The sequence below is a fragment of the Cloeon dipterum genome, chromosome 2, assembly GCF_949628265.1.
Source record: "Cloeon dipterum chromosome 2, ieCloDipt1.1, whole genome shotgun sequence".
In the NCBI taxonomy this organism is placed as follows: Eukaryota; Metazoa; Arthropoda; class Insecta; order Ephemeroptera; family Baetidae; genus Cloeon; species Cloeon dipterum.
In genome coordinates, this window is record NC_088787.1 from 34,970,316 (window position 1) to 34,994,850 (window position 24,535).

General features: G+C 41.8%; 1 protein-coding gene across 1 annotated transcript in view; it reads right to left on the reverse strand.

The window, feature by feature from the left end:
• Nucleotides 1–24,535, reverse strand: part of wry (weary) — a 372,986-nt gene that overhangs the window by 234,736 nt on the left and 113,715 nt on the right. The window contains exons 5-6 of the mRNA XM_065479078.1: nucleotides 11,239–11,360; nucleotides 5,372–5,525 (exon numbers count right to left, since the gene is read on the reverse strand). Coding sequence (XP_065335150.1) covers nucleotides 5,372–5,525; nucleotides 11,239–11,360 — 276 coding nt within the window. The remainder of the gene's footprint in view (nucleotides 1–5,371; nucleotides 5,526–11,238; nucleotides 11,361–24,535) is intronic.

Below are 24,535 nucleotides of genomic sequence, written 5' to 3' on the forward strand. Positions count from 1 at the left end.
AATATTTCTTCCGATATCGCGAACTTCATTTCCTGCTCACCAACTGGCATTGTTGATTGGTATCTGCAACAAACTTGTGAATAAATTCATATTTCAGCATTTTTCAGCGCGCTGCTGAAGCAACAAGGGAAAATATTCTCTATTTGCAGGCTGCAGGCGCATGCATTGGTAGTTCAGGCCGAGTTAATTTCACAAATTTCTTAGCCTTAAACGGGCCAACAGCCGGTTCAGCCATAAGCAAATAACCTCGAAATATCAGGACCGATTAAACTAGATCATATTTATGCTTTGCGGGACGGGAGCCAGCGATTTTGAATAAAAATGAGATAAATCCAGCGGGGACCAGATTCATGCGATGCGCAGATATGGCGTCCGGTGGAGTATGGCGTGAAAAATCGGTCACGTGAAAATGCGCGAAAAGAAGCAAAACAAACTCTTCGCACTCGTACGGTAATCCAAAGAGAGCTTTTTGTTTCCCAAACTCAGACGCCATCAAGGATCTGCGCAGTGCGAACCAATTTTACCACACATCTGGCCCCCGCTGGATAAATCAATTATAACTCAAATTTTGTTATTGGATGAATAACGCGCCTTTCTATTCCTTAAATATCCGTGTCCTCCAGAGCTTAAATTGCTTATCTTACAGCAAAATATCATTCCTGGTGCATCCCTCTTATTGAATAACAGCATATTCCTCTGAAACCGATAAAAAATCTCACCTGATTTTCCAAAAATTGTGGCGCGCCGAAAATAAACAAGTACCAGCGTGTTCCTTTCTAAGCGACTCATAAGTAAAGTGCGCATGCGTCAAGTCAAGTTTTTTGTAGCGAAGCAGCGCGTTGACCAATCAGATGCGCCAGCTCTCTGAAGAAAGGCGCTCATTAGCCGCGACAACTGCCCCGACTCTGCAGTGTGAGGAAAGGAGTAGAAGAGTATCAGCTCTTATAACTTTGTCGCCCCCTAGGATCTACTCTCCTTTCCTTACATAGTGTTGCTTGACCAAGGAACGCACAGCTGTTTTATTCAGGAGTCTAGGCTATCGACGCAAGGAGTAAGGAGAGTAGAGACTCTCTCCTTAGCAAGGAGTAGCAACATGGAAAATGTAACGAGAGGGAAAAGGGAAAACCCCTTCATGTGACGTCACTTGGGTGCGGAGCTACGCTCATCAGCTCATCAAAGTACGGATCCTCTCCTGTGTTTGTCGTGCTCACGTCGGTGCTGAGAGCTTTTTGAGGGACGCGTATGCAAGCAGCTGTTGCGGGGGAGACGTGTGAATTTGATGCAGGACCGGATAGCCCATCGCTCATCGGACGCAACAGGCAAACCCGGTGGGCTGCGGCCCAAGTGGGCCGCACCGGCCACCAGACACTCGATTAACTCAGCTCTTAAAAATTAAACATACAAACACCCCGGCTGAAATTTCCGGTGTACACAGTTATTTTTGGTTTTGAAAAAATTATCCCAAAATAAAAAAATGACATTTTCGATTTTTCGGGTTGTTTGCACTTTCAAATCTCGGGTTCTAATCATCCGAATTGCAAAACCTATCCACCGTTAGAGTCGTCTTGACCTTTCCTAACCAGCTTAAGTGCCAAATCAATGCAAAAATCCAACACTAATAAAATATTTTACTATGTTCAAAGGAGTTGAAGTAAAGCAGCTTTGGTGATGGAAGGTAATCTTTTTTTTGCTCTTTTTATCCCTGTCCGAGGACCGGAGGACCGGGAAGGGCGCGCACTGCACTAGCACGAATGCTGAAACCCGGGTCCCAATAACACCGCGAACGGATAACATGGGCGCACCAGGCCGCACAGGGACCCAGCCCACTCAAGGGCCACTTGCCTCCGCACCGAGGACTGCATTGAAACGCTAGACATTCGTCCCGTGAAGCCAAATCACGCATGCTGGGAAAGGTGCAAGCCAGCCCGTTGAGCAATTTGAGCAATTCGAGTCACTAAACTAACCACTTTTTTGCCATTTCTGACATTGGGTAGCCAGTATTAGATCTCCGAACTGCTCAAATACCTCTCATTGCTTTGACACTCCTGAGAGTGCCTTAACAATGCAAGCCAACGGGCTGGTTGCCACCCTAAACCATTCAACTGGAGGTCGAGATGAGTCAACGGTGTAATTTTTACAACAAATAATGTTAGAAATATAATATTTCGAATGATGAAATTCGATTTTTGCTTTTCCAAAATACGGCTGTTTGAAGAAGCGTAGTTTCCCTCAGAATGGTCGGAATTTGCAAAACCGAACACGGCCAGACCTGCATCACCGATGCGCATCACATGGTGCAGCAATCGGGGAGCGGCGGCCCGCCGGGTCCCGGTTGGGCCCCCAAAACCATAATTTTGTAATGTCTCAAACCGCATTTATCAAATTCAAAAATTCATAGCTCGGCTCGTATGGGTTGTACGAACAAAAACCAATGTTCGCCAGACTCGTGGTGAAACTCTGCGTAAGAGAGGTACCCTCGCCACTCCCCTCCCACCCGTCATCCCTCCGACCCGCAAAAGCTGCCGTAAAAAGTGTAACTTTTTCTGATTTTTTTTTAATATTCTCCTACTGGCCTGAGGGTTGTTTTTACCATCTGGCACTTCATTTGGTACCACCCCTAGCAACTTACCGGGTTTGTGCCGGTCGATGCGTTTTTGGCGAGTTTTTACCCAGAAGCATAGGGACTCGTTTTACTCACAGAGGAGCCCAATGGACCCGAAAGGAAAACCTATCACGGCCCAAGACGCACTGGGGGTCGGTGCTGTTGGCCCGAATTGATCGCGCAAAATATCCAAATATTAACAACATGGGGGCACCAGGCCACACAGGGACCCAGCAGCCCACTGAAGAGCCACTTGCCTGCGCACCGAGCACTTTTTGATACGCTAGACATCGTAGATGGATGCTCTATTTTACACGGTTTGTTTTACGAGTTAATTTAAAAATATTTTTGGACTAAAAGAGATTTAAAGTCTCTGGAAAATATATTTTTCAACTGAAACAATATTTACACTGATATAAAATGGAAAACATCACCAATAAAGCCTGTTTTTAATTTCATTTTAATTGCTGCACCGTGTTCACACACTAATAATCAGTTTGTGCAACTAGTTCTGAAGTATATTTCGTTCAAAATTCCCCTGAGAGGTATGCCAAGGTTTTCTTATTTTAAATTTCTTCCTTCAGATGCGAATAACTTTCTTTAATTATCACCTAGAACTGTCTCTAATTCCTCTTTAAAAGCTTTTTACTATTTATTTCCTGCAGGAAACCACTAGCAGAAGGCATCGTCGAACCGTAATTGTGGTTAGAGTCTAAGTGGAAATAAAATCTAAAAGCAGGGCACTATCTTCCGCTTCCCAAGGAAAAAAGTCGAAAAATCTACAGCAGCGCCACCGGTCGAACTGTTAACAACTTTAAGCTGATGGCGTGGCGATCATGCGTTTGCGGAAACAGAATTCCCGGCCGCGCATTTATGGCAGGGGTGGACGAGGAAGGGCGTCCTCTGCACGTGGCCCGCGGCTTGTATGGCCGCCTGCTGCTGCCTGGGCCACTCGATCGGATCCAACGGACCCTGGTGGTTTGCGACAATCAGGACCAGGTGCACGTTGTGAGGGAAAATTTCGACGTGCTCGTGGATGAGGAGCCGCTTAGCCTGCGGTGGCAGGAGGTCGCCAAGGGGGATGATATGCCACAGGGTGCGCTGGTTGTCGCGCAATACCGGAGAAAGGACGAGTACCTTGGAAGGGTCTCGAAAGACGGAGCTCATTATGTTGGAAGGGTGAGACATTTCATGAAAATAATTAAAATATTCTCAGATTCAGGTAGTTTTTTTAACATTGCTGGATTTTCTTGAAAACTACCTGGGAAATTCCGAGTTTTAAGATCGAAAAGGGGGCGTTCCCTACCTTTGGGCTATTTCACACACCCGTAACTCTTGATCAGGTTGAGGTACCATCATGAAACTTTCTTTACCCAGCCTATATTTCGGTTCTGAACAAGATTCAAATTTTCAAAAAAGTCTCAGGTCAAAGGTCAAGGTCACCTTTCGCGACCTTTTTTCGAAACATCGATTTTTCAGGTTGATAGCCAAATTTTGTTGTTTTAAAATTGAGCCCGAGAAATTCAAGACGAAGTTTAATTCCTGCAATCGCAGTAACATAACCAAAATTCAAATAATTAAACTCAGGGTCCGAATAGAAGCTTGACCCTGAAATTTAATATTGACCAAAAGTTGGTGAAATCAAATATTTCGTGTTTCATTAACTTTAGGAACTAAATTGAATCATCAGAGATCAACTCTGACCTTTAGGGTCTTACCCTGACGTGACCCTGAAGGTAAAAATAACAAAAATGCCATGAATCATCGAGTTTGGTGTCTTTTCATAGGTTTCCAAATGTTTAGAGTTCAAATTTGCAGTCAGAAATGCCAAAAGGGCATCGTAACCACCACTTCAATTCTGTAACTCGATTATTTTAGGTTGAAACTTGTTTGAAATGATACGTTTCTTAAATATAAACTGGAATAAGTCGATTGTAATTTTACTAGATAATTTTTCGTCCCTAGTATCTAGTTAAATAATAACAAGAAATATTTTTGACGTTTCTTTCTGTTGGAATTTAAAAATATTTCTAAAATACATATCTGATCTAATAAAATTTCCTGTTATTTTCAGGTGGCGGGTGGCGTGTGCATTGCCGTTGTGAAATTGAAAGCCGAACGCTTCGAAAAATATGAAGTTCTCGTCCTGGAAGTCGATGAATAAATAACTTCAAAGTACAAACGAATGTTTAATTCCTGAAATATATTTCCCGCGAATTCGTTGAGGTTTTACGAGTTTTCCGTTTAACCGCGAGAGGCTCGTAAGTTTGCTAATTAAATGCGGAAGCCGATAAAAAAGCCTCTCCGCCATCTGTTCCTCGCGCTCGTGCTGTGTTTCGGTCAATCAAAACAACGAAAAAAAGCAAGCGCCGCTCTCTTGGGAGGAGAAAATAAAATGTAACGACGGGAAAGGTCCATAAACACGGCCGCTCGTTCAGTTTTATTCGCAATCTCTGGCCGCGCTCCGGCTCCTCGTTTTTTTCCGAACGAAAATGACCTCCGGCTTGCGGCAGTGGCCGTTCTCCCTAAACGTGGATAAAAATTGATACGAACAGCGCTTGCAGTATTAATCGGATAAAAATAGGCCGTTCTCGTCGCTAGTTCAGGCTCGCGGACACGATAGATTTCCGGCCAGTTGGAAAATCGACTGATTTTGCTGCAAAAAAATAAACGATCCTCCCCGACACCAAAAGGAAAACAATTGGCAGGACTGCTGGAATTCCTTTATACATTTCGGGAGTACTGCCAAAAAGGTAAAAGGGTACTCACCATATGGGCAGAGGCACTGGAAGGTCGTTCCCTCGTGGCCTTGAGAGATGTCGACGCAGATGCCGTGGTTTTCACAAGGGCTGGGGTAGCACGCGTCTTGCTCCTCGCAGTGCGCCCCCACGAACCCAGCACAACACTGACACTCGTAGCCCTCCTGAAAAAAAAACAGAAATAACACACGTAGAAGTTATAAAAAAATCTGTGCAAGTGTTACAGGAAAAATGATTAAATTAGTTCATAAAAAATTAGGGAATTCAGGGTCTAAGCATTTATTTTGGCATGATTTTGCGGTAAGCAGAGAAAATTTCAACTTTTTCCAAAATTTAAATTTGCAAAAAAAGAGACCACTTGAAACTAACGGGGGCCTGATCCACGCGACGAGCAGATGGAAATGTAAGAATATACACGCGGGAATGAAATTATTAGGCCGGCACGCCTCCTTTTTTACGCTTGTGATTGGCCGCTGGACTGTCTCCTGATTGGCCTCAACTATTTAGATGCCATATTGAATTCTGGCAGGCGGGAGCCAAACACAGATCTCAACCCGGCCTGCGGTGGGACTTTCGACTGCGCAGAAGGTTTTCAATTGGGTCACGCATGCGCAGTGATGATTTTCAGCCTCCCAGTGAGATTTAGAAGCGATCTGAACGTACTGAGCATGCTTAAGATGCGCACAAGTTTACTGCGCAGCTTCAAAATAATCAAACTCTTCGAGCTGACTGAGTTTTTTATTCTTTCTTTAAAAACAGCTGATTAGCTGATTAGATCGACCGTTAGATGGCACATCAGGCGAATGGAAATGTAAGAAAATACGCGGGAAAAGAAATTATTAGATCGGCACGCCTCTTTTTTGACGCTTCTGATTGGCCGTTGGACTGTCTCCTGATATTTCGACGCCATATTGAATTCTGACTTGCAAGAACCAAACTCAGATCGTAACCGGGATGCTTTTTCAGTAAGGAATTTTGGGTGTGCGGCAACCCTAAAATCCGTTTGCCGAGAGTCGGCGGAAGTAAGGTGTCAGCGGCAGGCAAATCAAGAGGCACATACACGTCTTGCTGGAGGCGGAATTGCTGCGCTCTCAGAGTTTAATTGCTGGAGGCAAAACCGAAACCGTCGACTGCAGATTATTATTATCATTATCGTCGTCGTCGTCGTTGCTCGTTGGTTGGTTGTTGGAGGAGCAGGCAAGGCAAAGGCAGTCAACGGGCCGAACGACACTGTTATTGCGCCCACGCAGCGCGCGCTCTTGATGCCTTGATTATAATTGCCGCGCACGCAGATATTGCTCTCAAGCATACATTAATCTGGCAACGACAGTCATTTCTCCACCGACCGGAAAGAAAGTCGAGCAGAAAATAATTTAAATGCTCTGGTAAATTGTGAAAAAAATTTCTTCTGAGTAAATCGAGGAAAATTGCAGGAATATTCTCTATTTTTTGAAGTCAGCAAAGGAAAATGATAGTGATTTCAGGTTAAAAAATTATTACATGAAATTTTTAATCTAAACCGACAATTCTTTTCATTTTTTTTCTTTGTGAAAGTGATAACCCAATTTTTTAATTTTTACGGGTTACGCCCTAATTTTTGAGCGAAGGAAATTTATTGAGCACTTCCTGGGTGAGAAAAATTGTGAGGTTATAAAATATTACTTTTGAGTCTTGAAAGTTAATTTTTATTTTTTCAAAAATTGCAGATCTTCGAAAGGGGTGTGTGTTTTGCCTAATTAAAATTCAGCAGTTGATAGTAGCGTCAAAAATTGCCTAAATTCAGAAAGCTGATTAAATTTCTAGTTTTTTCCTATTGAGAAAACTTTTCTCAAATTTACTATTTTTGCTCAAAATTCGTCTTAAAATTTCTATTGGCCGTTAGAGAACCTTAAAATTAAAAAAATCCTAATTAGAATTAATTTATAATTCACAGCTATTTGCTTAAAAATAAATTTAAATTTCCTAAGATCTGAGAAGAGCTTTGACACATCATCCGTCCGTATTTGTACTGAATAAATTTAGTCCTTCCCACTTGCCACACGCACGCTCCGAGAGGCAAATGAATTCAAAGCACCGGTCGGCTGGCCGGTCGGTCGGTCGGCCGGCCGCATTCGCAGGACCGTAAACACGGGGCACGCAACGCAGCAGGCGCGTACCCAAAACCACCGAGAGAAGGGAAACCATAAACTTTGCCGCAAACATTTACATTCTGCGGGCAGGGAGCGAGAGAGACGCCGAGTGACACGTTTAAATTGTTGCGAGCGGCAGTCGGAAAGGCGGAATTATGAATTATTATCATTGTGTGCTTCTTCGTTCATTCATCACAGCATCCGCTCACCCACGCAAAGGGGTCAACAAAACCGCTGGACGCACGGAAATGTTGCAATCCGCATGCGACAATTGGATGCATGCCGCGCAAATATGGCTGCCGCTAGCGTCTTGTGGCCAAAAATCGAGAATAATGGAACTTTTGGCGTTGGAATAGTTCATTTTGAAACACTGGAAACATAAATTAGCTCAGCCTTTCGCAGGAAAAACCACAAAACTCACTTGTGTGACGTCATTAAATTAAAATGGCGCCCCAAAACACTTTTCAGTACCGTTTTTATAGCTAAAAAATATGATTTTTAACCAATCATGTTCATCAATGAGTGTCCTGTCACCATTACTGCGGAATTTCGGCCGATCATTCGTCCCGCCCACTTTATAATCCGTCTGCATCGCGGAAACGAGTCAGCTGATCGATGTGTGTCCGATTTTAAGCTTTTGGCTGCGAAATAATGAGCTAAAAAGATGTGGCAACGCCGCGCACGCTTCGTATTGTCACCTCCTCCTACTGCAATGCATGCTTTCTTATGGAGCGGTGTTGCAACATCGCTTGAGGATGACCAGTGGCGCCTCCATAGGAGAGAAGCTGTCGTTTTTCACCAATAGAGGCGCGTGAATCAGAATTATCGAAAGCAGTTGTGAAGGAAAATCAATTAATAATTAATTTTAAGGACTTACTACCCTGGAAATTGACCCTGAGAGGGCAAACTCCTTTAAAGAAATGTTTGATTTCATTCATTCATTCGAAATTCAGGTCATTTCGATTTTTAACTCAGAACCTTCACAATTTTGAGGTAAAATAAGGCTCCCTGTTGAAAATTAATCATTTCAAACATTCTAACCTAAAACCTGAGCTCAGGGTTAGCAGATATCCATCTCCCCACTGAAAAATATAAAGTCCGTTTTAGTGCTTCTTTAAATGCCGGCTAAAGAGAAATAAATTCAGCTTTCTAAAAGGTGCTTAACGCTCGAGGGGCGCAACAAAACAAAAGTCTAGTGGAAAATTTACGCGTCGAGCGCTATTATTCCGCGCGTCAGCAACACAGCAGCAGCAGCGGCGGCGGCGGTGGCGGGTGAAAAGTTTTTGATGAAGCGGCTGGAGTGTATTTAATAATGAGAAGCGCAAAAATTTATGTGCGTGTCTGTCCGCGCTCTCAGCAGGTCGTTAATTTTTCAGCCCGGACGCAAATCCTAATTAATTGCGACTCGAGGTTGGGATCGATGCATCAAAAACTCCCTCTCTCTCGTGTGAGTGTGTGTTGGCTTTAATTTCAAGCAGGGACTGCTGCGGTTGCCGGGAAATTAATGGCCGGATTCATTTCGTAACTTATTAAACGCCAGAGAGAAGCATTTTTCTTTGTCATTTGAGCAATTTGATCTGCTCAGGGCGCTCAGAGTGGCCAAAAAATGTCAAAATAAAATTAAAGACCGTCTTTGACGAAGATTCTGAGCACACCAATCGATTCCTGAGGGTCGAATTAGTTAAAGTGGATGTTTTTCTGAACAAAAAGTGCAGCGCGACGAGCGAACTTTTTTCCCGCCAAAACAATATGAATGCGAGAACTGCGCATGCGTCAGAGCTGGCTGAATCTGACAAAGTAATTCGTACAGGCGTTCTCTCTGCAAGTGCTCAAACCAGGTCTGACGCATGCGCACTTCTCGCGTTCATATTGTTTTGGCGGGAAAAGAATTCGCACGTCGCGCTGGACTTTTTGAAGGGAAAAAATGTCCACTTTACCTAATTCGACCCACAGGAATCGATTGGTGCGCTCAGAAAATTCGTCAATGATAGTCTTTAATAATAATCATTTAATAAATACCGATTAATTAAGCCCAACAATGTTTATTCCCTTTAGCAACGATAATTATTTATCAAAAATGGCGCAGCTGCAGCGAAAAAGGATCGAATTAAGCGAGATTTGCGGCGAGCAATTCTAATTATTAACCGTGCTGGCTTATACACATTTTTGTTATTTTTTACTGGTCGTTCGGTGTGAGCGCTGTTGCTTATTTATTTAGCAACGCGTGTGCTTTGTTTGCCGGCGCGCGGGAGTCGCAATTCATTAAAAATGCGACAGCTCTGCACCGCACACGCTGCGCTGTTTACGCAGAGCAAAGATAAACACCGCGAGCGAGGCTCTCTCTCTCTCTCTCTCTCTCTCTCTCTCTCTCTCTCTGCCTTGTATATATATAAATTGTGCGCTCGAAAATAATAAAAAAGGGCGGAGGGGAAAACTCACGAGAAAACTTTGATGCAAACGCCGACCGACAAAACGAATTAGAAATTCAGCGTGTGGGAGGGTTTAAAATTTCTGTTGAGAAATTAATTTTAGCGGCAAATTTAAGGTTGTTAGACCGCTGTAAAAGTCAATGACACCTCAAAAACTGATTTATTTTCAAAATTTGGACAGAAATCCATGAGTTTCTATTCAAATTTTTTTTTTTAATGCCTAAAAATATCATAAATGCCAGCCTATTTATCTTTGAGGGTAAATTATTCAGCTTGGAGCCGACTTTCAAGGACAAAATAGCCGTCAAAATTTAATTTTTTTACCCCAGAAAACAGCCAAAAGATCTTTTCGTGAGATTTTAAATTAAAGACCGTCTTTGATGAAGTTTCTGAGCACACCAATCGATTCTTGCGGGTCGAATTAATAAAATTTGATATTTTTTCCGGCCAAAAAGTCCAGCTCGACTTGCAAAATTATGTCCCGCCAAAATAAAATGAACCTGTTTTCGAGTAGTGCGCATGCGCGATAGCTGGTTTGAGCTTTTGCAGAAAGATCAACTAAACGAACAATTTTTTTGTCAGTTCCAGCCAGTTCACACGCATGCACACTTCCCGCAAATACGTTCATATTATTTTTGGCGGGAAAAAAGTTCGCACGTCGCGCTGGACTTTTTGGTCGGAAAAAGCAGCCATTTTAACTAATTCGACCCTCAGGAATCGATTGGTGTGCTCAAAAACGTCGTCAAGGACGGTCTTTAAGGACAAAACAACTAACAAAAATTAATTTTCCCTCATAATAAACCGCCGAAAATTAAAAAAATTAATTTAAATATTTATTTACCCTGTTTGGTCTAACAGCATATAAAAATCAGAGCTTCCGGGTTTCTCGACTGAAGAAATTACATCCGGATAGATTTGAATAGAGGCAGCCAGCGTGGCCAAACTGGCACCATAGACACTATAGAGTTGCTTTTCCCGCCATTTTCCGGCCGTCAGCAGTATTTAGAGTTGATTTCCACTCGGTAGAGCAGGCCTTTGTGCATATCTAAAAAAGGCTCGTGCGGCCCACGCGAGTAATTGCCTCTGTTGCCGTTCGTTCGCTGGGAAAAGTTTTAATTTCGGTGGACACATGCATAGCTGGGGAAAAACAAATAACAACACCGGCCGCGCTCGATGGACGCGAAAATATTATTGGCAGTCGGAAAATCGATGAGCACGGTGGGAAAAAAATGAATTCAGGCTAAAAGTAATACTTATTTGGTACGACTGGCACGGGAACGAAGAAGAGAGATAATTTTTCTGGTAATTTCAATACTCACCATTGAGCCATTTGTAAAGCAGACGCCTTTTGCTGAACAATCTTGGGCGTCGCCACAATTATCCGCCTTGACCACAACTCGAAGCCGCACACATCGTTCCTCCAGCCACTTGGTCGACACAACTGTAAACAAATAATAAACGGATATATTTAATTAAATTCCTAAAATGGTAGTTAGTGAATTTCTGTCAAACAGATGCATGTCGAAAGAAATAATTGATATAAAAATTTTCAGTGAAATGTATTGCAAAAAAAAAACTCCGGCAAAAATATTTCCAAAGTTTTCAATAACGAAGATTCCTTATCTTTTAAATTGGTAACTCAAAGCATAAAAATAGTAAAAAATTTAGCATCCTGAAGTTTGATTTTCCATAAATGCGGTTACCAAAAAGAATAACACCTGGCATTGATGTGTTTGGTATAGTAATGAGTAATTGTATATCACATATCACTCGTTTAAAGTGGAATGATACTGGGCAACAATTGAAAATTATTTAAATGCCTTAAACAATTGACCGATAAACAATTTGTTCAGCAATTTGCAATAATAAAAAATTATCTTCCTATGTACAGTAAAAATTCAAATTTTGCCAATTTTCTCCAAAATTTACAATGCTTGAACATATTTTCTTGGCATATTCCGATTCCTCTCGTCGCGATCTGTCCAACGGTGTATGCCACTTATTGGGAAACTCTTGGTTTTGAAATAAAATCGGATTTCAAGTAAGGAGACAGCCATTGCCATTTGAAACGCACAATAACTTTCAAGCCAATTTTTTCAAAAAATTACAGCGTTCCTTAGGTCAATTTAGGCTTTAACTGAATCCTAAGGGACGAGTTTACGCATTGGCAACAAGCATTTTCCAGGCTTTTCCAGTATCATTCCTCTTTAATTTCTTGTATGACTGTTATGTTTCGCCATCTAAAGGATATATTTGGAAATGTTGAATATAATTAAAACCAGGCTTCATCCTCGTTGTCAAAAAATAGAAATTCGTCGTTTTTATTCCTCGACCGCAGTTTCGACGTCATCACATAATATGTACGTCCTAATCATGAGTTACAATTACAATCAAATACAACAAACAACAATGCAATAATGTGAGACGACCTACACCATGCAAGATATAACCTGTCATTATACGTACATCTGTATGTAAATGAGGAGTAGGGGACTAGCGTATATATAAAGCTCCTGCTCTGGTTATCATAATTCTGATTCTGAGTTTGCTACCTGGCCGCTCTAGTTACCGGCCAGAGCAGGAGCGATACAGCTCAGTTAGTTAGTGTTTTATTCCCCAATCCTTTAACCCTAACTCGCTATCGGTAAGGGAGAATCCGACCTGCTGTTTCCCCTGTACAGCCCGGCTGTTAGTCATACCGTTCTTCCGGTTGACGTCCGGTTGACGCCGATTGCGGGTGAAGATTTTATTCACGAGTTTCAGCGGGTTGTTCGCTAGCACTACAAATGCCTTATTTCTCCTTTCGTGATTTTCATGACTTTAAATGTTTGTAACATAATATGACTTGTTTGGAGAAATAAAAACGAATTGAATTGAATTGAAGTCCCTTTCTTAATTCGCGCGACCGGTCGGCTATTCCCTAGTCGTCGTCGGAGTGCCCGTCACGTTTGCTTTTACTCGAGTATTTGAACCTAAATTCCCCTAGACTAACCATATGCCGCTTCAAATGTCACATCTAAAATCACAAAAAATTCCATACAATTCTTAACAAAAAAACACCCACCTATTCATGAGGCACTTGAGGGGCAAGCTCCAAAGACCAAATGTAAAAAAATTCTAAGCCACCCCTTTTTGTTGAAAACACGCACATCTCACAGGTGGTAGGGAACCTTTTTGTTCCGTGGGCTAATAAATTTTCCCCTTTCATGCAGCGCGTAAAATATTTCACTAAACATCAAAAAGCAGGTGGACTTGCCAATTTTTTAATGTGCAAAAATGCAGCACTACCTTTTTAGCGTTAAAAAAACAGCCAAAATGTAGCGTGGACACGGACCAGCCACTAATACTAATTAAGAACGAATCAATAGGATACTTAATGCTCGAATCGGATTTGCACGAAGATGAGATTAGCTCCATTGAAGACCAAATTGTATACACTTTTGTTGAGTATGAATTGAAATTTGTGATTTAATTGCCACTCGTCATTTTAAGAATTAAATCTGACGGTTTTTAATTGATTTTAATCAAAACAATCAGTTTATATCACCTCTCGCCCCCAAATAAACGTCTTTCCCGCGCAACAGCTGTTTGGACATGGCAACTCAATAAGTTCCCAGCACCGACTCACGCCCTGATCACTCATATGGAGCGAAAATACGCCAGTTAAAGACGTTCTGCGGCCATACACAGGTGGCAGGTCGACAGCTGTTTCAGCCAATCAGAGGCCGTCTCTCGAGTTTGTTGCCTATTGCCCCTGCGTGCAGAACATGCGCATAGAAGGAGGCGTAACAGGCAACAAAATTGCCATCTGCCGGTATTTATGCCGAACTTCTTAGCCAGCTCTTCATCGCGCCACGTAAAATGGGCGATAGATCGAATTGGGTTATCAGATTATCGATTTCAATAGTGTTAGTAGTAAGAAAACTCAGTTAATACGGAGAGAGCATCGATTTGAAAAAATAATCGATTTATATAACCTCAGAAAGGCGCATTTTAAAATACACGACGGCTTCCGTCACACCTACACAGACTGAATTGCGATAGAATGGCTAGCCCAGTTAATTTTAAAGCGCTACTTAATACAGACTGGGACAAATTGGCGTTTCCACAAGAGGACGCGGCCCAAGAAGGTAGTTTTTATAATTAATTATCGTTGAAATATTAATTAAAATCCACAAATTAGGTATTACCGGCACAAATTCGGCACTACGTAAGTATGTAGTGCTGGTTCTTAAACAAAATTGGATTTCCACTTTTGTGAAACTTTAATAGCATTATTTAATACTATTATTACATTTTTTGCTCTTTATTTTGTCACGAAACGTGCTTTTTCGCATAGTAAGAAAAGAAGATAAGGTACTAGGTGGCGACAAAGGCATCAGAGCTGATACTCTTCCGCTCCTTTCCTTACACTTCAGCGTCACAACGAGCGGACGGCCGGGACGGCCTGAGCTGGCGAATCTGATTGGTTCACGCTACTTGCCTAACATAGCTTTCACAGTCGTATACGCTTGTGACGTCATTCATTATATCGGTTGCGCGCTTGCCTCTTTGGCGGAAAAATCGCGGTTTATTTCAAAATATAACCTTTCGTACAATACGCACCGGCGCCGAAGCCCACCCCGCCGCCCGCATGCCGCATGCATTCAAAATCGTTGAGCATTATTATAAACTGGTGAATTAACAGATTTTTTGTTAAATTCCAGAGCTGAAGCTCCCGGAAGCCAGGATTTCTTCCAGCCTCAATCTTGGGAAGGTTGGAAAGCTTCCAAAAGAGGGTAATCATTTTATTATTTTTTGGTGTCCCATATTTTTTTAAACAAAATCTTGTCTTTCTTGCAGAAATGGCCATTTTCGGGCTAGAACCTGAACTGGACGGCAAAGAATTCGCTGTCTGCGAATTCTGCGAGAAGGCCATTCTGCTGCCGGCGCTTCGGCAGCACATAGGTTTGTTTATTATTTATTTATTTACTTTATTCTCTCGCATGCTACAAAACCGATATATTTAGGTCGATTTTTTTCCTGAATTTTACTCTCATACACTGGTTCATTTTAAAATGTCTACGCATTCCAAACAAGTATGATTTATTTTAAATTGATTTTTCTTTTGCAGATCTCCGTCACGATGGTCTTCGGAGGAAGCCAAATGCGGTCGTCAAGTCCCCACTGAAGGCTAGGCCTTCAAAACAAAATCCCATCGAGCGCCGTATAATATTCAAAATATTTCGAAAGGACGGCAAAATTTTGAGAACAAAATTGACCGTCGGAATGCTTGTTTTTGAAACACTTTATTGAGCAAAGTGCTTCACTGCAAGTCAGGGGTGAGAAAATGTCACTGCGCTGCAGTGAGGAAATCTCAACCCGCCGTGTGTCACTTTACCTGGGTTGTCAAAGTTGAGTTTTTCGCACTGCGCAGCAGTGGCACACGGCGGGGTGATATTTTCTCACTGCAGCTCAGTGTCATTTTCTCACCCCAGACTTGCAGTGTTGAGAATAGAAAGATATTGAAATTCCAGGTTTGTAAGGGGGGCGTTCCAAGTTTCATTGAACTCCGGAGAAATCGAGTTCTGTGCACGAAATTGGACTGTAACTCTTCAATGCATTGAGATATCACTTTGAAATTTCCACTAGCCAACCTAGTTTTTGACTCTATTTGCATTTACGAAAAACTCAAGGTTTTTTTTAAAAATTCCAAATTAAGGGGTGATGACTCAGTCCGATTTTTTTGGGGTTCAAGGATAAATTGTAGCCCACAAAATTCTGCACAAGCATAAAGAGTTTCATTGGTGCAGTATCTATTCTATAGGTTTGCTGCATTTCGATTTTGAGGTTTAAGGACAGGCTCGAGTCGAAGCGAGCTCCGAGCTCAACTGCAATGAGCAGCGAATTCGCATAAAATTGTTCATCAAGTGCATTTTTTCGCATTATTATCAACATGAACAGAGGGCCTAGGGTGGACTAGGGCTGCCACTCTTTAGGTTTCAACCGGAGATCTCCGGGTTTGGGACTGAAAATTTTAACACATTTTATGTAAATTGAAAAGTTGTTCAGCATCGAAAACTTGGATAGACGGTGAAAATTTCCAGGTGATATCTCAACTCAGTTTAGAGTTGCAGTTCATCTATCTCACACAAGTCGATTTCCCGAGGTTTTTTGAGATATTGATAAGGTAACTCCCAAAGCCAAGCTTCAAACCAGGAATTTACTTTAAAAATTTCAACGCCAAAAATTCCTGTCCAATCAATCAACCTCCAAATTTGCAATGAACTGCTGAAATTATTTTTATCCAATCAGTTTCAAATTTTATGAGCCAAATTTTAGTATTTACTTGTACAAGAAACGTGTAATGTATTGTGTCTGTTGATAGATTTATTTTCTTTGTGACTATGATCATATTATGCTCTATTCAACCAAATTTTATTTTAGCTATGATTGTTTGCTAGTTAAAATTAGTGCTTCCTGCGATTCGAAGAGAATTGACATTCGAATCGAATTTTTCAACTGTGTTATTGTGTAAAACTTTCAAGTCTCACCAGTGACCTCTGAAAGTGGCGCTGAGAACCACAAATGTTTGAGTGATGAAGACCTAAGATGAGAGAGAGGCAAAAAATGTGTATTTTTACGTATAGTTGACCAGTAGTTGACCTTCGTGTTCGAAGCCGCCAACAGATGGCGCCACCGTAGACTTTCGATTTTAAGGCACTTCCGCTGCGATTTCAGACTCAATCTAGCTACTGTGCATTCTTTAATTAATTTGCTTTTTTTTGACGTGCTGAAAACCAAAATCGGTTCAGCCGTTCGCCGTAGAAACGTTGGAAAAGATTGTTTTATTTCAAAAAATAGTTTTTCACGATTCTACGGCGATTGGCTGAACCGATTTTGGTTTTCAGCACGTCAAAAATTAGCAAATTAATTGAAGAATGCACAGTAGCTAGATTGAGTCTGAAATCGCAGCGGAAGTGCCTTAAAATCGAAAGTCTACGGTGGCGCCATCTGTTGGCGGCTACGAACACTTAGGGTTTATGCAACTGGTGAGTTGGCAATGACTGCCAAGAAAATAGTCGCGATGGTAGTTTAAGTCTGTTCCTCTTGTTGTTCCCGATCCAATTCCATTTGCGCACTGCAGGAATGCCTCGCTTCTGGCACGCAAACCAAACGGAAAATTTTTAAACCACGCTACCGGGAACAAGATTGCGTCATTTTGTGAAAATAGTGTGGTCTTTGTCGCATTCCTCCACACACTTTCCACGCTGAAACTTGTGAATTTTGATATTGTTTTGTAAGTCAGTGTGGCTTTCACGAGAATAAGAGTCCCTGAAGGATGAAGCCGCCGCCTCTGTCTCGTGAGCCCGTTAGACTGACCTTTTTCTGGCTAACAAATAAGCCAAAATTGTAATCACTCATTGTCAGAAAAGAATAATTTTGATATTAATTTGGATTAAATTCAAGTAAAGCCCCTTTCTTTTGGGGAGGTTTTTCACGTCTCCTTCTGAGACGTTTTCCTCCCTAGTTAACGTAGAGTATTTTCTCTTTTTTACTTAAATTTATCTGCCAATAATAAATTAGTTTTCCATTTTCCTAATCCACTCGTTTCAATTGTAACAAATTCCTCTTAAAGACCGACTGTGACGAAGTTTCTGAGCGCATCAATCGATTCCTGAGGGTCAAATTAGGTAATATGGATATCTTTTCAGATCAAAAAGGGCAGAAAGACAAACGAACCTTTTTTCCCGCCAAAATATTATGAATGCGTGAGAGCTGGTTTGAGCACTTGCAGAGATTCCACCTATACGAATGACTTCTTTGTCAGACCGAGCCAGCTCTGACGCATGCGCAGTTCTCGCATTCTTCGTTCATTATATTTTGGCGGGAAAAAGGTTCGGTCATCGCGCTGGAATTTCTGGTCGAAAAAATTTCCTTATCGCCAGTTACCGGGCTAATTAGCTGCAAGTAAAGAAATAAAACAAAACAATTTATTGTGCTAAAGCTATATTCATGATAAATTTTCCAAAGCCAATTTCTTTAACATTTGAAACTTTCCCGCCGTACTCTAGCAGACACCATATCTGCGCTTAATTTTTGAAGCTACACACGACCATTCTATATTTTAAGATTATTAGGACTGTATCTCACGCTGTTTTGGTCTTTTCTTGTTTAATTAAGTAATGGATTTCCAGGAAATGGGGCCACAAAAGCGAGAAATCCGTAATCAGCGCGCAACGTGTGTTTGGCCAAGCAACTAACTCGTTTTTGTGGAATTGATGTCGCGGAAGAATTGCACACCCGACACACGTGGCTCGCATAACAAAAACACACATTGGAACTGTGCGTGTATTTAATTTCGCCTCTCCGTGCGTACGGAGCGTTGACGCGTTTTCAATATTGAACACTTCACGCCTGATTGATTGCACTCAACGCTCGCAAACACGATATGAAAACGAGCCGTTCGATTGTAATTAATTATTGTCATTCCTTTTTGTTTGGGTCTATAAAGAAGAAATGTTTTGGCCCGTTGTTGCGTGTGCATTGGGTGCTAAGTTGCGATCTGTTTTGGTTCCCGCCGGTCAGAAGTGAATATCGTAATAATGGAGGTCAATCCAGTAGCCAATCAGAAGCTTCGAAAAAGAGGCCCGCCGACCTAAAAAAATCATTCCCGCGTATTTTGTTACATTGGCATCTATAACGGTCGACTCGCCAATTACTGGGCTAATCAGCTGTAACTAAAGAAATAACATCAAATATACCAGTCAGCTTAAAAAGCTCGCCCATATTGAAGCTGCGCAGTAAACTTGTGCGCATCTTAAGCATGCGCAGTATGTTCAAATCGCTTCTGTGTCTTACAGGAAGGCTGAAACTCATCACTGCGCATGCGTGAACCAATTTAAAACCTTCTGCGCAGTCGTAATTTGCACCGGGTGCTAAGTTTTGGTTCCCGCCGGTCAGAAGTGAATATGGCGTCGAAATAATAAAACCAGGAGACAGTCCAGCAGCCAATCAGAAGCGTAAAAAAGGGGCATGCTGACCTAATAATTTCATTCTTGCGTATTTCGCTACATTCCATTGGCCTGATGTGCCATCTAACGGTCGATTCGCCAATTATTGGGCTAATCAGCTGTTAGTAAAGAAATAACAACGTAAATATTCATTGTTTGCAATTTTACCTCTGTACTCTAACAGACGCCATATCTGCGCGTCGCGTCAATCCGGACCCTGGTGGTAATTATTTTATTAAAATTGAAAAAATCTTGCCGATTCTAAATTAAAATTGGGAAAAACACAATTTTCCAGATCCCTAATTCTTTATCACAGACAGCATTGCCAACTTCAAGGCATGCGATTCGGTTTTCGTTCTTTAAGATCTGCAGCAGGCGATAAAAACGCCAATTTGCAGTTATTCACGTGTTGGGCAGGGCCGTAAAATTTTATATTTTCCCCTCAGGCCGTCGTCTAACACAAGTGCAATGGAAGAGAGTGCGCCTCGCACTTTCTCATTATTATTTCACTCGAGAGAGGCAGCGGCAACATTAATAAATTGTGCGAGATGAAATCGCGTTTGAGAAGTTCTCTCTCTCTCTCTCGCCGGCCTCATCAGTGAAATCTCAATTCTGCACACGCGCTCCAGGCACTTTCTTCCGCTTCTGCACATCTTCCGACGAATGTAATTTGGGAATTCGAATAATTTGCTTTACATTCGCACTACTTGACACACGTGTCAATCGGCAGATAAGGAAAAAAATCCAAAACACCGAGCTTCCACCTTTTGGTAGATACTTGGAAGCGACCTGAGCGGTTAATCAGCTGTTTACAACCTTCATAAACCTCTTAAGGTGGAATGATGGTGATTTTTGTTTTAAAAAATGGTACTAAATGAAAAGTTAACAGTAAAACCGATCAAATGGCGTTGGAAAATCGCGAAAATGACCGATTTCAGGGTGGGATACCCTGAAAAAGGTCATCAGGGTTTTTCAGGTGATAGGGCTCCGCGAGACCTTTTGTTTAAGACCTTGTGACTTAAAATCCATCAATCCGTCGAATTATTAGACAATTTTGAGTTTTTCTGAAATTGGGACATTCAAAAAATCGTATTAATTCGAAAAATGGTCCGATTTTGAAAAACTGAACACGAGAGTTCGTGTCCCATCGAGGGGCGTCGACTGGTTCAAAAATCCCCGCCGTAGGGTCCACAGGGCCGCCGCTGGGCCACAAAAACCACAATTTTGTAATGTCCGATTCACGTTTTTTCACTTTAAAAAATTAATAACTCGGCTCCTATGGGCCGTAGAGTAAAAAACCAATATTGGTTGGACTGGCGGTAAAATTCTGCGTCGAATAGCCTCAAAAGCGGCCCCTGTCCTCCCCCGCAGCGAAATCTACATAAAATCCCATTTTTCTTAAATTTTTATTAAATCTTCTATATACCTCAGGGTGTTTTTTACTATATTTTCCTTCGCTTGGCACTGAGAGACGTCGACTGGCCGAGTTTCATATCAAAATTTCCGTTTTAGGTGAATTTTTTTACCTTTTAATTTTTTTGGAAAAAATAAAAATACCCACAATTTAGATAATTTATTCAAAAATCATCTCAGAAATATTTTTAATATTTTTTACGTTTTTTAGAAGTAAGCCCGGATCTTTAAATGGCTATCAGAGACTCCGAATAGCACCAGAAAATGTACGGTGGAGCCATCTGTTTGTGTCTTCGTGCAGCAAATCTCGAATTTGAAATAAGATCTCAGCAGTTTTAGAGTGTTTCAGACCCTTGAGGAGGCTTAAATTGGCGACGCTGGCCGGCTAAATGGCGTCAGCAGAGAGGTTCTGGGCGCAGCTGAAAGCAGAGAATGGCAAGAGAGCCTGCTGCTCATCGCGCACGATGACGACGAGAGGGCTCAAAGTGTGTCGAGAGGGCGCATCACAGTCAATTATCCGCCAGGCAATTTGCATTCACTGCGCTCTTTCACTCTCAACGAGCCGACAGCCGACTAAATCGGCATTTATTTCACTCCAGGATATTCACATAAAAAATCACGCATTAATTTAATTTAATTTTTTAGCTAACAATTTCAGAGAAATAGAGATATTTTTATTTTTATTACTATAACTTTGCGGACGCGGCTATTGGATAATTTATATTGAAAAAATTTCAGAATCTTAAATATATTTAAATTAAATTAATTAATAATAAATTGGAAAAAATATTAATTTTTTAATATCTTTCATACTTAAAATTTAAAAAAGAATTATGATAAAAATCATGCTGCGGGGGTGGATAGGGGCCATTCCACTCAGAATATTATAGCGATTCCAACCAAAATTTGGATTTTGATTCTACGACCTATAGGAGCTGAGTTATTATTTTTTTAATTAAAAAAACCTTAATCGGACATTACAAAATTGTGGTTTTTGGGACCCAGCTGCGGCCCAGGGGTCCCTACGACGATGATTTTTGCGCCAGTCAACGCCCCTCGATGGGTCACGAACTCTCGTGATCAGATTTACGAAATTGGATCATTGTTCGAATTATTATAATTTTTTGATGTCAGAATTTCAGAAAAACTCAAAATTTTGTAATAATTCGACGGATTGATAGATTTTTAGTCACAAGGTCTTAAACAAAAGGTCTCACCGAGCCCTATCATATGATGTACCCTGATATACCATGCTGACCTTTTTCAGGGTAGCCCACCCTGAGATCGGTCCCAGAGCCACTTTTTGCGATTTTTCCAACGCTACTTAAGCCAACTTTTAATCATAAAAAAATACGGCAACAAACGTCCCGTGCGAAGTGCGTGTTAAATTTTCTTAATTTTTCTCACCTCGGAAGATTTGCCCAAAAAAGAGGGCGTAACCTATAACATTCGAAAAAATTGGATTTTGGGGGTCATTTGATCAGAAGTAAATGAATAAAAATTGGTCGGTTTTAGGGTTAACTTTCTACGTTTTAAAATAAAAAATCACTATCATTCGACTTCAAAATAAAAATGAGAAATATAATTATAATTGCAATTTTCGAGCTTGTAAAAGATTTGCGCCCGGAAAATTTCTTCTTGGAAAGTGTCAAGTGAAGCGAAATGCGAAAGCTGTCGGTGGCAGGCCCCATGAAGAGGCTCAATCAACGGCGCGGGTGGCGCGCGGCATTAGCGAAATTTGCATTTTCATCTGGAAGAGGAGACGAGACGCGAGCGTCGCTCGCTGGCAGCGATAAATATCGGAATAATTCGTCAATAAAAGATGAGGCACGGAATTCCGCTAGAGACTCGAGCGTGCATTCATGGCGTTTTTGCACCTTTGCAAATGACTCTTTCAGCAGCGCGCGTTCTCTTCGTGTCAAAGCTCCCCTTTGCTCGATCCTTTCAAACGCAAGCAGCTCGACGAGCCAGAAACTTATGCTCCTTTTCACTCGCCTCTTCTCGGAAAATTATTTCCTGCTGCTCAGTGCACCTTTTTTCTTTGCTATGCACGCGTTTCAAAGGTTTAAATCCTTTAACAACTGATTTTTTTTATTTAATTAATTTGAGGAAAAATCGAATTTAATATTAAGCTCTTTTATCCTGTTAGCATGTTTGTTTTCTGGAAATAATTCCTGAATATGCAACGCAGGGAAAACTGGGCAGAGACGCTTGGAAAATTTAGAAAGCTGAAAAAAGTCATTTTAATTATTTTTTAGGAAATCGAGGAAATCGAATATAAAAGAAAATTTATACCGACCATTTTTTATATACTTCTGTTGAAAATCCAATTTTTCGAATTTTACCGGTTACGCCCTCTTTTTTGAGCAAAGGAAATTAATTGAGCAGTTCCGGGATGAGAAAAACGATGAAAATTAAATTGTGAGAAGATAAAAAATAGTACTTTTGAGTCTTGAAAGCTATTTTTCATTTTCTTTTTTAAATTGCAGATTTTCGAAAGGGGTCTGTTTGGCCTGATTAGAATTCACCAGTTGATAGTAGCGTTAAAAACAGCCTAAATTCAGAAAGCTGATTAAATTTCCAGTTTTTTTACCTATTGAGTAAATTTTTCTCAAAATAGATAGCCAGAGCGGCGCCCGAATCCACGCCGTGTTCCTTGACTGGAGCAAGGCATTTGACAAAGTGCCGCACCGCCGCCTGTTGAATAAACTCCAGTTTCACGGCGTGGACGGTGCCGCTCTCAAGTGGCTAAAAAATTTCCTCGTCGGCCGCAGCCAATTCGTGCGCTTCAACGGGGCGCTGAGCGAACCGTGCGAAGTGACGAGCGGCGTCATTCAAGGTTCATGTCTTGGCCCGCTCCTGTTCAACCTTTTTGTCGCCGACCTTCCTGCAGCTGTGAATACGAACTTAGTCCAATACGCAGACGACTGTACGGTCTACGCAACAACATCAATTCTGACGACGACATTGACGCCCTGCAGGATGACCTCGCCCGAATTGACATTTGGTGTTTGAATAACGGCATGCAGTTGAACGCAAAAAAGTGTGTGGTCATGGACGTCACCCGAGCGCGCCTGCCCTGCAACCCGCGTTACATCATTGGTGGCGTGACGCTGAAGTACGTGGCCACGCAGCGGCTTCTTGGCGTGCACCTCTCGAGGGACCTCCGCTGGAACTACCACGTTGATGTCCAGCGGAAGAAAGCGGTGCAGACCCTTGGCTTTGCTGCCCGCAACCTGCGAGGATGCACGCTGAGAGTAAAAAGAATCGCATACCTCTCCCTTGTCAAGCCGAAAATGTTCTACGGATCACCGGCGTGGCACCCTTCTACAAAGACGAACACGGAGAAGATGATTAGAGTGCAGAACAGGGCGCTGCACTTCATCCATGGCCGCCGCATCCCGCCGCCGATCCAACAAAATCTCCTCTCAGTACCGGCCCAACTCGTGTATAATGACCTCCTGTTTTTCAAAAAGTGCCTCACAGGAGTGACGGACTACGACGCGATGGCACGAATCACACTAGGACGCGTGCACCGTGGCGACGACCCACTGCATCCTCGGCTGCAGCAGCCACCGGCCCGAACCGACCTAGGCAAAAATGTGTTTGACTTTCGCGTCGTAAAAGAGTGGAATGATGTGCCACCAGTAGTGAAGGACTGTTCTGCGGCACAGTTTCCTACCATGTGCAAGGCGTATGTGATTGCAAGATTTTAATGTGTGATTTTTTGTGATGTGTTACGAATACTAGTCTGGGCTCACTTCGGCTTTGTCCGCAAGGGCAGGGTCTTAGTAACGTGTTTTCCTGAAGTTTCGCCCTTTCTCACATGATTTCTATTTGTATTTGACTTGTGATAACATTAATGTATTATGACAAAGTGTGAGAATAAATAATAATAATAAAAAATTACTATTTTTGCTCAACATTCGTCTGAAAATTTCAACTGGCCGTTAGATGAAAAATAAAAATACCCAAAATTAATCATCTCAGGAAAATTATTTAATGATTTCTTGAATCAAAACTAGAATAAAATCGTGAATCCAGAGAGAGAAGAGCCATTTCTTTTCACCCAATTGAGCATTTGCCGTCAATTTCGAAATAATAGTGTATTATTATTTCCTGCGTCTGTCCTGTTTGGCGCAGATAAAAGAGATTCCAGGAAGGCGATTTCTTGAGCCAATGAGGCGTGGACAAAGGCAGAGTCTTTTAA